The sequence below is a fragment of the Ananas comosus genome, linkage group 11 (assembly GCF_001540865.1).
Source record: "Ananas comosus cultivar F153 linkage group 11, ASM154086v1, whole genome shotgun sequence".
Lineage (NCBI taxonomy): Eukaryota > Viridiplantae > Streptophyta > Magnoliopsida > Poales > Bromeliaceae > Ananas > Ananas comosus.
In genome coordinates this window covers 8,577,030-8,594,783 of record NC_033631.1, presented here as the reverse complement: position 1 = coordinate 8,594,783, position 17,754 = coordinate 8,577,030, and the positions used below count along the sequence as shown (strand labels likewise).

The 17,754-nt window shown below is 32.6% G+C and overlaps 1 protein-coding gene across 1 annotated transcript; it reads right to left on the bottom strand.

Moving 5' to 3' along the window:
• Positions 9,842 to 10,571, bottom strand: LOC109717632. The gene has a single exon (XM_020243493.1). The coding sequence runs from the start codon at positions 10,467 to 10,469 to the stop codon at positions 9,948 to 9,950; it is 522 nt and encodes a 173-aa protein (XP_020099082.1). The 5' UTR covers positions 10,470 to 10,571; the 3' UTR covers positions 9,842 to 9,947.

Genomic DNA, 17,754 nt, shown 5'->3' with positions numbered 1-17,754 from the left:
TTTGGGCATTAATTAATCTTGTGTGGTGGTATTTCTTGGTGTTATCTTTCTTTTTTCTTTTAACTTGAATGCAAATAAGAAATCCATTCTTTTCTGGTAATAAACACGGTTGCAGTTGATAACTATTAGTTACAATACTAATTTTTTATAACAAACAACGATCGTTGCAAATTATTACTAATGGCAATAAATAACTAAATAATATGATTTGCATTATCACAACGGCACAAACTATTGTAATCAAATATATTTTGTAATAATTTACTTTTCAATGCACTTAAATTAGTTTTATAGGATAAAATTGTTTAGTGCCTTTTTTCAATTTTCTTCTGAAATTGAGGAAGAAGGAACAAAATAATTTAAAGAAGCATCATCAATTTTGTCCAAAGGTATGTGTTTTGTATTAGAGATATAACAAGTTTGTAAAATTCCTACGTTCAAAGAGTTACGGTCACGGTTCTTTAAATTGGTGAATGATGTCATTACTCACTCCATAAATATTAGTTTTGAAATAAGTATATTCCTTAGTTTTTCTATAAAATTGTATTTTCACTTTCTTAAAATGGATTATATTAATTAGTTTAGAATAGTGTGTGTTTTTTAGTATTTCTAGAAGTGTCTTTTACTTTCTCTATGAAATTAATGAGTGAGTTAATATATGGAGAAGATGAATGGTCATTTGAGAGCCTATAAATATATAATAATTTTATAATGAAAAACAAGTCAAGTTAAATTGAAGTTTCCATTTTTATTTGAGAAGAATAATTTCTTCTTACTCCTATCTCTTAGGTGGATTTTTTATAAGAGAAGAGTGTTGCTCAACCATTGTGTTGGTGGATTCCACATAGTGGTGAGTGTGCTCGAGTTCGACGTGGTGGATTTTACAACGAGTTGAGTGTTTATTGAGCTGTGCTTGTTCTATTTTTGCGTCCTCTCTAAGTCCCGGCGTCAGATTGGTATCAGACCCCTAGGTTCAAGATGGCTAACAACCAAAGGCATGATCCACGCATGGAGGATCCCGCAACGCGTGAGTATGATTTGCAGGATGTTGAGAGGCAAGATGACTTGCGGAGACAAGTGCGACTTCTTGAAGAGCAACTTGCTTGCTTTGAAGTTTTGGAATATGGCGACCCTTGTCATGGTTCAAAGCAAGAAGATGAGGAGAATATCAATCAATTTCATAATGCTCGTAGGCGGGCACCTAGTAAGGAAGGTTCTCTATATCGACTACCTTGGAGGAACAATGAGTTCCGCCGGGACCTCGACATCAAAGTTAATATTCCTGAGTTCGAAGGAAGGATGCAACATGATGAGTTCATTGACTGACTTCACACTGTGGAGCAGATCTTTGAATATGAAGATGTACCCGAATACTACAAAGTAAAGCTTGTGGCCATCAAGCTTAAAAAGTATGCGTCTATTTTGTGAGAGCAATTCAAAGTTTGACGAGCTCGCGAAGAAAAATAAAAAATACAAACTTAGAAAGAACTTAAGAAGAAGTTTTTATCGGAGCACTATATGCAAGATGCTTTTCTCAAGTTTCACCGCCTGAAACAATAGAATCGCTCTATTGAGGAGCACTCGGAGGAGTTTGATCATCTTATCATGTGGTGCGGCATTTACAAACCGGAAGAGCAAACCATAGCTCTTTACCTTGGTAGGCTTCGTCGTGAGATATTCGACATCGTCAACCTTCAACATTATTGGACATACAATGATGCCTACAAGCTTGCGATTAAGGTAGAGAGGCAACTCAAGGCAAAGGGTGTGCGTCGAGCATCAAGTGCCAGTGGTAATCGATCCATAGCTCGTGAGAACACTTCCAACCAGGGGAGTGCTTCTCAAACTTCTATGTCCATATCCCAAAAGCCTCATCCAAAACAAGAGGCAGTGACTACTTCTAATTATCCTAGTTCTTCAAATTCTAACCCGCGATGATACTACAAATGTCAAGGCCTCGGACACATTGCGCCTCTGAATGCCCAAATAGGAGAATTGTTACTCTTTTCGAGGAGACACCTGACAAAGAGGAAGGTCTTGAAACTACATCACCCGTGTAGGATGAAGAAGTGGAAGAGGAAGATAAAATCACTTATGGTGACGGAGGTGAGGCTTTTGTCACTCGACAAGCCTTGAGCGCTACACCTGTCAAGGAAGATGATTAGCTTAATAATATTTTTCACACACAGTGCACTACTTCTCATGGCAAGGTATGTTCTAAATCATTATTTCTTAAGAAGTTGTCAGAATCCTCCGAGGCCTATAATTTACTCTCGTAGAGGAAAATAAAATAGAGAATACAATACCTTCTATCATCATACCTTTTATTCATGAGTTTAAAGATGTAATTCCGGAGAAGATTCCACCCAGTCTTCCACCTATGTAGGAGATCCAACATTGCATTGATATTGTGCCGGGCACCACTATCCCCAATAAGGTAGCATATCGAATGTGTCCGAAAGAAAATGAAGAGCTACAACGACAAGTTGAAGAGCTTATTCGAAAGGTGCGAGAAAGTATGAGCCCCTGTGCAGTGCCGATGCTACTAGTGCCAAAAAAGAATGAATCTTGGCGCATGTGTGTGGATAGTAGAGCAGTCAACAAAATCACTATTAAGTACCGCTTTCCTATTCCACGTCTCGATGATCTTCTTGACCAACTTCATGGTGCCTCGGTCTTCTCCAAAGTTGATCTAAGGAGTGACTACCATCAAATCCATATGCGCCCCGGTGATGAATGGAAAACAGCTTTCAAGACACGTGACAGTCTCTACGAGTGGATGGTCATGCCATTCGGCCTTTCAAATGCTTGAAGCACTTTTATGCAGCTCATGAATCATATATTCAAATCCTTTATTGGCAAATTTCTTGTTGTTTGTTTTCACGATATTTTGATTTACAGTAAAAGCATTGAGAAGTATATAACACATCTTCGGCAAGTATTCCAAATTCTATGGGAGCAAAAGCCATATGCCAATTTAAAAAAATGCGACTTTGTGACAAATAGCCTAATCTTTTTGGGCTATATTGTCTTGGCCGAAGGTATCAAGATGGATTCAGCAAAGGTTGAGACCATTATTATATAGACTGAACCTATTTCACTTCAGGACATTCGAAGCTTTCATAGCCTTGCTTCTTTCTACCGGCGCTTCATCAAAGGGTTTAGCACCATCATCACCCCCATCAGTGATTGCTTGAAAGGAGGATATTTCACCATATTATGAAGACGATCCACAAACCAAACTTGAGGAAAAGTTCTTTTCAATTAGGGAGAATGACACTATTCTTGGCATTGGTGAATAAAGTCATTACTTACTCTATAAATATTAATTTTGAAATAAGTGTGTCCCTCAATTTTTTTTTATAAAACTGTCTTTTCTTTTTCTTAAAATGAATTATGTTAGTTTAGAATAGTGTGTGCATTTTAGTATTTTTAGAAGTGACTTTTAGTTTCTCTATAAAATTAATGAATGAGTTAATGTATAGAGAAGATGGAAGGTCATTTGACAGCCTATAAATATATAATAATTTTATAATGAAAAACAAATCAAATTGAGTTGAAATTTATACTTTTATTTGAGAAGAAGGATATCTTCTCATTCCTATCTCTNATAATTATATAATTTGAATTTTAAACAAGTCAAATCACTGAGTTGAATGTTGGATTATTGAAAATAATTTGATGGAATCCAATCTCCCAAACGTACAGTGGGTTGAGTCCATGTTATAATATGATTGTAAGGATATTGAATTAAAGTTATTAATGTATATTTTTTTGAGAGAAAGTTATTATATTATTTGCTTTATTTATTTTTGTTTTAGAAATGAACTAAGCTAAAAATATATAATAATTTTATAATGAAAAACAAATCAAATTGAGTTGAAATTTATACTTTTATTTGAGAAGAAGGATATCTTCTCATTCCTATCTCTGAAGTAGATTTTCTGTGAGATAAGAGTGTTGCTCAACTATTGTGTTGGTGGATTCTGAATAGTAGTGGTGAGTGTGTTCGAATACAATGTGGTGGATTCTACGACGAGTCGAGTATTTATCGAGTTGTGCTTATTCTATTTTCTCATCCCCTCTAAGGGGCTGTTTGGTTGTACGCATTTGCAACCGCAATGCAGTTGCAAATGCGTGCAGCCACAATTTCTTTGTTTGGTTTAGTGTAGTTGAGTTCAACTGCTGCAGTTCAACTGCACAAGAAGGCCCAAATGCTGCAGTTGGAACTACATCCAAATTGGTCGTAGTTCCAACTGCAGCAGTTGGTGAGGGATAGGATCACCCACAAATTAATAATAATAATAAATAAATAAATAGCTAAATAAATAAATAATATATGTATATAGGTAAATAAAAATACTTATAAATAAACTCATACTAATAAAATTTTTTAGACAATACAAGCTTTGTGCAAAAAATTAATTTTTTTAAATTTATTTTATTTAAAATATAAATATAGTTTTTTTTTTCTAAATTTTTATAGAATGTGATCGTGTATGTTAATTTAATAAGTTTTAATTAATTATAATTATTAAAATTGATAAAAAAAAATGAGAGAATCGCTTAAATTTTTAAAATTTGATTTACATATTAAAATTAAATAAATTAAAAATTTTAAATGTGTCAATTAATAAGTTGAAGAATTATTGAAAAATATAAAAATATTATATATATCTACTTATTTATTTATAAATAGTAAATTTAAATAATTAATAAATTTATATAATTATTTTATATTTAGTGAAGGTAACCTCACCACTCTATCTGAAGAGGTAACAAAATTCATAAATACAACTATCAGCTTCATATTACCAAACAGAAGAAATGTAACTCCAGCAGTTGCAACTGCGTAAAACCAAACAGACTAGATGTAGTTATAACTGCAGCATTTGCAACTGCATATATTTCCAACTACACTGTTTCTGCAACTACATCCAACCAAACGGCCCCTAAGTCCCAGCGTCACTATACTCATAGCTATCATAGAAACTGAAATATCAAACATAACAATAGAAAAAAGGGTTATATTTTATACTTAGAGGATTTATAAGGATGATTACGATGATGTAATTTATATCAAATAAGAAACAGTTTAGAAATAGTTTTAATATTTCTATATATATATATATATATATATATATATATGCATGCTAATTGCTAAGGTCACAGAATCGACTATATATGATAATTAATACGCTATGTACTCAAAAGATTGATTTATTTGTAAATGATTTAGAAATATTCTTCATGATAGTATAGCCTGATTATACGTACTAAAATAACACAATTTGATTTAAGAAATTATTCAAAATATTTTTTTACCTTTCTTGGAAGATTAAAATGGACACTTTGCGAGCAGGTGTGTTATATATTCTAGTTTTCATTAATAAAGTATTTGAAGTAATAAATTTATTTTGTCAAACACAATTTAAGATATTTGAAGTCTATACACTAAATTTCGTAGTTTTTTTTTAAAAATTACTACAATCACGCGTAGAAAACAAATATATATTAGAGCAAAACATAAGCATACAATTTCAGGAAAAAAATCTTTATTTTTCACCTTATTAATTTGTATCCCGTATTATCAACCGCAACAATTTTAATCAATATTGCAAGGTCGAATATGCAAATTTTCCAGCTTTAGATATGTACATTTTCCATACATGCAGGTAATTCTCGGAAAGTATCTTAAAAAATAATTTTCTGGTTGAAAAGGCATATTTTTATCTATTATTTTTCAAAAAAAAAAAAAGGTATTCTGGCAAAAGTTTTTCCGAATTTCATATATATTTTTCTATGTTCAAATTTTATTTATTTATTATTAAAAAGATGATTTGTTATAATTTTGTGAGGAACCAAACACCTTTTATATATTGTACCTTATATATATACAGTGCCAATACTGAAGCATGGTACGTACGTATACGACCATATATAGGTTTTATGATCACATGCACACATGTGCAGAGAAGTAAGAGGTAACATGCATATGTTCCTTAGTTGGCGCAGGCTCTAGTTGGAGAAATTCTACACTGTCACGCTTGCATCACATCATCAATCACAAATTAATACATATTTTTTTCCAACAAAAGTATAATAAAAATATTTTTTTATAATTATTATGGGACATATATCTCTAAAAAGAGATATTTGATTGGTTTGTGACGCCACGTCACCGGTATACCCGGTGCATTCTAGAACTTTTCCTCTAATTGAGACGTACATCACAGAGAGAAATTTCTTTTTCTTTTTTTCATATTTTAATTCCGTAATATATAAGGGTTTAAGAAAGAGCAAATTAAGAATGAAGTAGATGTGACATCTTATAACACTAAAGGCTTGTTTAGTTTATCTATTTTGATATTAAAAATGTGATTCATTTATTTCGATAGCTATTGTTTATTTTACAGAAATCGAATGCTAATTCTAATTTATTCTGGAATGAACATGATCTAATCTATTTATGATCCAATCAAAATTTCAATTCTGAATTGGCTCATTTCAGAGTAAACAGCTCAAAACCTTCTCTCTCTAATACTTTCTCCTCTACATTGATCACTCTCCTCTCTCTTATACCAAAAGCCTCCCTCAAAACCTTAGTTTGAATTGTCCATTCCGATTTCGACTCTAATAGTGAATCAAACATTTTTGAATGATTTCCATTTCAATGCAATTCCATTTGTGTTAAATATAAAAATGTTTAAACACTGTTCTCTAACAGCTTAAGCTTTTAGAGCACAACGGTTGTTTCCTATGATATCAGAGCCCAGACGTGAGGGGGAGTGTAAAATATAAAAATGTTTAAACATCGTTCTCTAACAGCTTAAACTTTTAGAGTACAACGGTTGTTTCACATGAACGGTATTTAAACATTTTTATATTTAACAATTTCTCATTTCCATTCCAAACCTAAATTATTGGAAGTGACTAATATTAAATGATTAAAAGTGACTGACTCTGCCTAGTCCAGCTCGCTAAGTGCTTGATCGTTGGTATCAAAATCCCCAAACTTAAAGCCTAATTTTTTTCACATTATCTATAAAAAAATTTAAATAAATTTAATTAATTTTCTTTTCTTTTAGATCGTCAAGCGTGATTTATGATATTAAAATTAGCTGTATTTTCATGTCTTAAAACATATTAGCTGGTGTATCAAATAGTTACACAATGAATGGTCAAAATTAAATAATCTTGCAAAAATTAGATGTTAATTAGAAATTCCGAATCTAAGATTGGTATAGTTGAACATGATTTAAATAGTAAAAAAAAAAATCAAGGATTGTTTTATATGGCTTAATTAACGAGTAAACAAATTCATATATATAGTCTCTCAAAAACTATTGTTTTTAAGATCTTTCGATGGCTTAATAAACAATTTTTAGATATAATTATATAATTTGAATTTTAAACAAGTCAAATCACTGAGTTGAATGTTGGATTATTGAAAATAATTTGATGGAATCCAATCTCCCAAACGTACAGTGGGTTGAGTCCATGTTATAATATGATTGTAAGGATATTGAATTAAAGTTATTAATGTATATTTTTTTGAGAGAAAGTTATTATATTATTTGCTTTATTTATTTTTGTTTTAGAAATGAACTAAGCTAAAAATATATAATAATTAGTCTTCAAACTGAAGACTTCAGATACCAACCATCAAACCTTTAACCAACTGTACTATATACGATCAATAAATTATTAATATTAATGGGCCTAAAGTGCAAGCAATCAAACATAGGCTTCGCTTGGGATTGCGGGAAGATTACGTTACGTGCGGTGAGAAAGTACGATAGGAAAATATCCTGTTTGTTTCTATACGTAATATTGCGTTCCACATATTGCGATAAGTCGATTATAATATATTTTTTACGGTCTCATTGAAGAACGCAGAAATATATCCCTACATGCTTTTTTTCAAACTCTATTTTATCTAATAAAGTCATGTAGATCTCAATACCAAACTAAGCCATACTTTAACTAGTGCAATTTCTTTTCTTTTTTTTTTAATTTTTTTGCAATACTACTTTACAACTAGAATGTTGGTACAATCCAAAATATGTTTGGTTTACAAGGCTTCTTTTTGTATTTAACCCCCTCAATTTTTTTTTATTTTTACAAATGACACTTGCAAAAGTATAATTGTAGGATTGGCTTTCTCCTTGTCCATGCAAGCTTCACGCTGGACACGGAGAGCCAACTGAATATTTTAAGTTTGACACGATAAATTTATTCACTGTGTTCTAAAATACGACAATTGGATTATTATGTTCTCTTTGTTAAGTGGCGATAATCTTTGTAAAATTTTCTAAATGTGCAAAGTTAAAAAAAAGACTGTACAATAAATTAATTACCGTATTCAACTGAAACATGACAACTGTACTGTCCCTCCTTTGCCCACCATGGCACCCACATGGACAAGATGAGGGCCATTCTTACACTTACAAATTTTGCAGGGGCTATTTGCAATTTTTTTCAAACACTAAATGCTAAAAATGCCTTGATTTACATTCACTTTTTATGTTAAATGATGATGAAGGTGTAAGATTTACATGCAGGCCTTCATCTGGGTATAAGCAGCATTCCCTCTTTTTTTTATTTTATTTTACTTTTTGCTATAATTTTCGTGCATGAAGGGTAAAATTGGACAGCAATGTACTTATTGTAGACCCCTTTTGTGATAGGCCCAGTTATATGGGCTCTGGGGCATTAGAAACCATTTATTGGCCCTAATCAAAAAGTTACCAATCAAGGGTACAGCAGCAAATATTTGCGTAAATAATGCAATATATACACTACTAATCTATAACAATAAACTTTGTCTGAAACTTTACCCTACACTATCCACTTCATTTGGTAAACCACATAATGTAAATCTTGCATTTGTTGTGATAATTGTAAAACTTTATGAATGATGACAAATAGAATAGTTCAGATTATTTTCAAGTAAAATAACTTTAAAATTAACCAAAAAATGAGATAAACATGTTATGATGACTACTCTCTGGTCCAAACATTCGATGAAAGCCGAAAGTTGACTTATCCATTAGAGCAAACTCTTAAGCCGACTGTCTGATCATCATTTATCATTAAAATGATTGTCTCCATTTAAATGAGTGGGTAGATAATCAGTATGCATATATCTCTGCACATTCAGCCTTAGAAAATATGCAGATGCATTCAATACAATAATGGAGGGCAACATGTATTAGAGCTAACTTACGAGTAATCACATCCTTGACCATCTAAAATAGCTGATTTTTTTTTTAAAAAAAAGAAAAAGCATAATAAGAGATCTCAAAGGAATGCATCCAACACAAGTACCACAGGAAGGGTAGTGGAGAATACATAAACTTATAATCCCACCCAAGGATATGATAAACCCAAATTTTGAGGATTAAGTTGCGTAATTAATGAGATAGTAGTAAAAATAGAGGATGAATTAGCATCGACTATAAAGCATGGATGAGCCATAAAATGAGTTAACATTGCTAAAAAAAAGTATTGCTAAAAAATATTTGGTAACGAAAAAAATAAATACAGTGTGGAGCTAGGAACATTCCCCTAGAAAAGCAAAATGTATGAGGGTCTATTACTTAGGGTAAATTTATTGTAATCTATCCAATCAATAGGCTTAATTAGTTTATATATCCTCTTTAACTTTTTTTTTTTTTTTCTCATAAGAACGAGAACTTAGCTAAAAATGTGAAATAATTAGGATTCGAATTTGGAACCTCAGACACCAACCATTAAACTCTTTCCACCAGCGCTAGAGACGATTGATAGTTTAACTAGAAAATATTGTATGCTAGTTATTGATGTGTATCATAAAAGATTATCTCAGAAGTTGGATCTATATTAATTTTGTGAATCAAAATGATAAGCATGCATTAACCAGATCATTTCAAAGTTCCAACTTAATTACTACTGCAACTAAATTGTCACTCCCACAAGGGACTATACATTTGTTCCATGGGTGATTCCCCTTCCCCATAAATATAACAAGAATTGTATCCCCTTGCATCCCCAAACCCAACCAATCCATCCTCACACATCCACTCTTCCACATACCACTCGGCGCCAATCTCGAGGCCGGTCGGAGAACCGTCGGCCGCCTCCATCGCCACCCAATCGAACGGCTCCTCGAGATGGTTGCACGTCAAGGATCTCGACCCATCACGCCCGCCGAAGTCCGACAGCATCCCATCCAATTCGCAATCCTCGCAATCTTCGTGCACGTGCACATTCGTCACAACGCCATCGATACCACCACCACCACCAGCACTGCCAGCCACCATCGAGTCAGCGGACCCGATCTCAGCTTCCAGGCTACGAAACACATTCCCGAACTTATCGTCGCAGCCTTCGTCGACGCTCGACTCTTCTAGCAACTCCGCGAGCATTTCGCCGTCGATGTCGAAGTCGTGGTCCTCAAAGCTGCTTTCTAAACAACCACTTGCCATAGGAACTTAATTGCTGCTATATATCTTTAAGACTATCATACAAAAGATGTAGAGATAATAAAAAGAGGAGCTACTTTTGGTTACCACAAACTATGGAGTAGGGTTGTGTCTAAATACAACAAGTATATATATATATATATATATATATATATATAGAAAGGGTTTTAGGCGTGAAATTGGCCACACCTAATGTCCTGAGTACCTAACGCCACTTGCGAGCCACGTGAAATGGTGGTGTGGTTTGGTCCAAACCGAAGAGACTTGCCAGATAAGAGAAGAGGGGTGGGGTTAGGAGCACATGCGGGTGCAGGGGAACAGAGAAAAGTAAAAAAAAAAAAATTAAAAAAAAAAATAAAAAATAAAAAAGAGAGGGGAAAATGAGGGAAAAATGTACAAAAATCTAACCTTTTCTTTTCTTTTATTTTTTTTTTTGAGAGAGATAGATAGCACGTTACCCGCTTCGTTTATTTCACTTAGAAATAAACTTAACTGGAAATGTGAATCAACTAGGATTTGAACTTGGGTCTCGGGTACTAACCTTTTCTTTTCTTTTGTTTTTCTTTTCTTTTGTTTGAAAGAGAAGTAGCATGTTATATTTGCTCAGGAACGGCTTGTTTTCTCAAAAAAAATACTAAAAAATAAAAAAAACTAGCTTTTTTAAAGTAAAATTTTATGGAAAACTAGTATTTTTGTTTTTAAAATTTTTTTTCCTAAGAAACGGAAATATTAGCTTTCCATAAAATATAAAATATAACTTTTCTCTTTCCCCTCTACATGCGGGTGTAGCGGTACAAAATTCTCTTTTATGTTGTTTTCTTAAGGACTATTTGATTTCTTAAAAGGTTATGAAAAAAAATTTTTGAGAAAGAAAATTTTATAGAAAACTCTTTTTTTAGGTTTCCATTCGTTTGGTTTTAAGAAAAACTAGTTTTTCAAAAAAAAATTAAAATTTTATAAAAAACCGGTACTTTTATTTTTCAAATTCTTTTCTGAAAAATAGACATATTGGCTTTCTATAAAATTATAAAAAAAATGGGAAAAACTAGTTTTTCCAAAAACCTAACGGCCAAGCGAACGGAAATTTTAAAAAAAAATTATAAAAAAACTTTTCTTGAATTTTTTTTCATTTCATACCTTAATTAATTTGTTTTTAGAGAATATTGGGATCTATGTAAAAATGGTTTGAAAATGATTTTTGGTTTTGAAAATCATTTCCTACGTGTTAGGATCTCGTAAAAGTATTTTTCTGTAAAACTATTTTACAGATTTGTTGAAAAACGAAAACTCATTCTTTCCTGATTGCGGCTCACCGGTCCACCTCATCTTTTCTAAGCGCGGTCCACGGTAATTTCATTGTGGAATAGCAAATATATATAGCATATATAAAATATTTGAATAATTTCATTCAGTTCTAAAGTCCCAGCGATTTCAAATTTATCCTTGTTATTACTGTCCATTAAAAAAATATAGTTAAATATAGTTAAATATAGGTAAACACTTAATCTTGGCTAGTAAGTGAGGTAAATTAATTTTTTAACTCTTTTTGAGATTATATTTTTTTTCTTTCAATCAAAACAATGAAACTAGTTTTGAATCTATAACTAGAATTTCTCTATCCCCATTCATTCACGACATGTATTGCTTTGCCCCATGTTGAACGCTGAGGAATTAATATTAGATAGTTAAAGAAGAAAATGAGTGAGTTGAGTTAGCTTTTATAAAAAAAAGAAGATGACCATTACATATTTTTGGAGGGCATTTCTGTATGATTCTAACGGTTGGGGTTTTTGAAGGGATATAGTTGTGATGGCAAAATTGATATTTTACTTATATTCTGTTAAAAAAATAAACACTGAGTCAACTGTAACAAGTCAAATGGGTAAATATGAACATCATTAGACTTTGAAAGGATAAATTTAAAAACTTTAACTTTGTACGAATATATCTTCTATCCGATATGTTTATTGGAAGCTCTATAAAATTATCCCTAAAATATTATATTATATTATGTTATACATATAATATATAAATACAGTATAATATATTTTATAGGTAAACTTCTGATAAAAGAGAAATAATAACAAATTTTAATATTTATACAACCTAGCTAATATAAAAATATCTAATATTATTTTATACAAAAAATTTTATCCACCTTTTCAATCAACCAAACAAAGCACGTACCGAAGCTAAATTATTTCCACCATATTCAAGCCAAATGTTAGACACTGTAAACTTAATTTTCTACTACTACTAAACTTTTTTTATAAAAGATTATTATTTTTCAATTTTACATAAAATTTAGGATCTCAAATACCAACAATTAGAGTTGAGCTAGAATAATCGATAGAAAACGGACTCCGTTGTCACCGATTTATTTTCGATGATGGAATCTCCAAATCGACAATCGGTACTATTGAATATAATCTATATCATTTGAAGTGTTTAGAAATCAAATTTCATACATTTTCGATATTGTTCTCTTATCCATTGAGCGAACACAAAAATGAACGACTGAAAATAAATATTTTTTTTAAAAAAATGATGATAGGAGTCTTGTAATCAAGATCAAGAGTATAGATCTTATTTTATATTGTTTAAAGAATTTTCTAACAAAAAATCAATTGGTTTGGATATCTTTACGTCGTTAAACGAGAAAACGCCAAGTGGCAAAGAGCTTGGTGGTTGGCAGTTAGTACCCGAGGTCCCAAGTTCGAATCCTAATTGATTCACATTTCTAACTAAGTTTATTTTTAAATGAAATAAATGAAGCAGGTAGCGTGCTACCTATCTCTCAAAAAAAAAAAAAAAATTGAAACCCTTTGATCATTAGGCAAATGATATCGAAAAGATTTAAAATTTGATTTCTAAGCACTTCAATTGATACAGATCATGTTCAACTGTACCAACCGTCGATTTGAAAGTTCTATTATCTAAAATAAATGGGTGACAATGGAACTCGTTTGCTATCGATAGTATTCTAGCTAAACTCCCAACAATTAATAATTAGATTCTACAAATCTTATCAGTAGTTCAATAGGTCTTTCTCATCAAGATGTTACTTATTGCATAACCGTTTTAATCGCATGTCTTGCATATAATTTTGTAATGTTTCAAAAAATATATAAAGAAAACTTATTATTTTTCTTTCAATTATGATAATTTAGTATAAGAATTGAGAATAGAGTGAACCTATGTTTAATTTCTTTTCTTTGTCTTTATATGTAAAAATAGAAGAAATAAATTTGTTTGTGTTTCGATCTCAAAATGATTGTGTAATTAATAACTTTAATTGAGAAAGGATGCTGCTGGTTAAATTATTTGATAAAGTTTAAATAGTCTAATTATCAAATTTGAAAGTTCAAACGCCTATTCACAAAAGAACTAATTCAGAGAGTTTCATATTTTTATTTCAAAAAAAGGAAAGAGGTTTAATTATAACAAATGACATTCATCTCTCCACATTGCTACCCTTAGGTAATTTCTTCTATTAACTTAAGCCTTTGGATTTGTTTGAACATACAATAAAAACGGTGTATAGTGATATTTTTAAATGTCAATACAGATAAAAAAAAACGTTGTTGACTAAATTACCGATACTTTTTAAAAATATTACTATATATGGGGTCGCTGTATGTAGGGCCGCCTTAATATTTGGCACCCACTCCTTCAGCGATCTATCACGGAGGGACACGTGGTGATCGTAGTCCTTTACAGTTCCGACGAGATCCTCGCGACCGAACTCCAGCCGCCGGAGCCCTACCTTGTCGGTTGCGGCGGCGGAGGAGGAGGAGAGAGATGGTGATCTTTTTTTTTTTTTTCTCCTTTTCTATTTGTAGTCCGGCCGAGTGCGCTGGGTAAGGTATACAAAAGTGTTCCTATAACCTAATTCTATTATAGTGGAACTTTTTCACTTTCTCATTTTTGTTATTTCTGACTTGCTTAGTAATCACGTACTAGTCGTATAAACACGTACTGATGTAGTTGCGTACATAATTAGAGAGTTTTGATCGCTTAACACCCATAATTTAAGACACCACATAAGACGGCGACGAACACGTCAATAATTTATAGGAAATTTTTTGTGGGGGGTGATAGAGAGCATTTTCGATAATGGTGTGTGGGGGATTCAGGTGACAAGGTGGGTGAAGGCACTAGACAGGAAAGCTAAGGGTTGAGGAGGGATCATGATTAGAAGGATATTTTAATAAGGTGGCTTAGTTGTTGTTAATTGCTTTTATTAGAGAGATGTGATTAATTAAGAGCCAATGTTCTATATAAAGAGGTACTTTGTTCTCTCCAAATAAATAAAACTAGTTTACAAAAGAAGAGCATGTGCCTCCCGTGTTTTGAAAATCAAAACTAAGGGGGAAAAAGTACAAAGACCCCCTAAAACTTTAGCTCCTTTGTAGACGGTCGCCAAAACTATCGCTGTTAGCAATTAGGCTCTTTCAACTTTATCGATCAAATAGTTCAGCAGATCCTTCTTTTTATTTGAAGTTATTAATTACACAATCATTTTTATCACATGTACGGCGTATAGCTTCATAAAGCTTCATTTTAAAGTCTTTTATGGAATTACATGATCACGACACCCAATCAAAATAACAGTGTAATTAGTAAGTTTACTTGAAGAGAGGATATATTGAACTACACAAAAAAGCTGTTAAACTTTTGTTTTTAGTTTTCATAATTGAGAGAGATGAGGGAAGTATATATAGCCTAACAAAGTGGCAAAAGAATTAATTATAATTAGTTGTGGTTGTTAAGGAAACAACCATAGATCTAAAATTAGTCACAATGCTTTTCTGAGTACAAATTAAGAAGTGCTTGATGAGGAAGCACATGGTGATGTTTGAAGGGTGGGTGGAGTGCTTTAACACAAATCATCTAATCCTGCGTTACCTATGCATTGATGGGGAGACATTAACCCACACATGCACCCACTTGGTGTGCGCCCACATGCAAGCTCATGCCTCATTAATTATTTTGCCCCATAAAAAGATCATGACCCATTGGGCATGCTATGTTCCAATATCTGTACCACCACTGTTAAGTTATTATAGTTTATCCATTTCAATATTTGTATCACCACTGTTTACTGCAGTTGATTGATTTCAATATCTATGCTACCACTATATATATTTTTTTAAGAGAAAGATAATATACTGTCTGTTTCGAAAATAAATTTACCTGAAAATATGAAGCAACTAGGTTTTAAACTTGGGACCTTGAGTACCAATCAGCAAGTCCACTGTTTACAGCAATTGAGTGATATTTTGATCCTCCACATCCGCCTGTATTAAAAAGGTGATTTAGTCCCAAACTTCTTAGAAAAATAAAAATTATATCTACTTAAAAAAAATTGTTTCAATACATAAGCTCTACACCCGTTCCATAAGTTTAGGCACTCTAATCTTTTAACAGAGAAACAACTATAACTCTACAAGTATTTATCGAAATAACGAAAAAATTAATGAGTGATAAATGTCTAGTGCATTGATATAAATGCGCCAGGTAGAACTAACAATAATAAACTAAAATAATCAGTAAAATAAAATATATTAAAAATTATTAAATAGCATGCATGTTTATTATTTGTTAAAATATATCTAACTTTTTGCCGCTAATAAGAGATTCAAAAAATTAATAAATTGAGTTGATCAGTTGAGTCTAATAAATTAAGCCGGACTGCGATCCACAATATAAATAACGATAAAAGATTTAACAATAGGTCTAACATTTAAATAGATTGAATCATATTGAAATTGGTGAGCGCCATAACCAATCAAGTGTGATCAAATGTGATGAATGCATTCTTTCTATCAGTACGAACTAAATTATTAAAAACCATCTGTCCAGCCTATATTTATTTGAGTACCATGCCTGTCCTTGTGCTGATCATGGCTAGGGATGGCAAACGAGCGAGCCGGCTCGCGTTCGACTCGTGTTCGGCTCGATATTTGGCTCGCTCGAGCTCGACTCGAAATTAAATGAGCCGAGCTTGAACAAAATAAAAGGCTCGAAATTCATTTCAAGCCGAGCTTGAGTATTACTCGGCTCGTTCGAATTAGGCTCGAAAAGCTCGAAAAGCTCGAATATATATATATATATATATATATATATATATATATATATATATATATATATAGGCTGGGACTACTATACTCTTATAAGTATAGACCCCTTTGTACTCATAAATTTTTAACCGTTGATTGATGAGATGTGTGGTTAGGATGATGGTGGTCCCCACTTAGAATGATAGTGGTCCCCTAGGGTTGAGTGGGTAGTTGGTTAAATAGTATGATCTAACGGATGAAAATGATTAATGGAATAAATCTAAGGGTCGAAAACTTATGCCACCGTTTGATTGGGGGTTAAGGGGTGGATAACCCCTTAACCCCCAATTTATACCCAAACACCACTCTTTTGGGATCGGGTTAGTAAACCCCACCCCAAACCGGGTTAGTGAGGTTTACTAACCCCACTCCCCCTCCCAACTTTAACCCCGCACGCATCCCGAGCTCTCATCTTTTTCTTCTTTATCAATCATTAACCCCACTCCCCCTCCCAACTTTAACCCCGCACGCATCCCGAGCTCTCACCTTTTTCTTCTTTATCAATCATTAACCCCACTCCCCCTCCCAACTTTAACCCCGCACGCATCCCGAGCCCTCACCTTTTTCTTCTTTATCAATCATTAACCCCACTCCCCCTCCCAACTTTAACCCCGCACGCATCCCGAGCTCTCACCTTTTTCTTCTTTATCAATCATTATCTTCTTATCCCACCTACTCCAACCAAACACTTTTTTTCACTATCCTAGACTAACTCCAACCTCCAACCAAACACAAAAAAATTTTAACACCATATAACCCTGAACTTAACCCTATCCCTGGAATAGCTATTTTTTCTTAACCCCGAACCAAACGGGGGCTATGAGTATAAAGGAGCCAATACTCATAAAAGTATAGTAGCCGGACTCTATATATATATATAATATTTATAAATATAATGTATTTTAATTATAGATAGGCTTTAATTTAATTTGATCCATTATTGTTGGCCCATAAAATAAACCCAACAAGTACAACCGTGCAATTAAGCCTAACTCTAAATTTACATAACGCACTCTCTCTTTCAGACTTTCACTGTTGCACATAATCCTAAAACATGATAACATTCAAATTACCCTTATCTAGTCAGGAAGTCACCCTAGCTCATATTTCTTATAATTATTTTGTATTTTGAACTATTGGACATGTTGCATCAAATTGTAGGTAAT

Excerpts from the sequence above, each read along its gene's own strand:
- LOC109717632 (XM_020243493.1), bottom strand. The coding sequence starts at position 10,469 with ATGGCAAGTGGTTGTTTAGAAAGCAGCTTTGAGGACCACGACTTCGAC.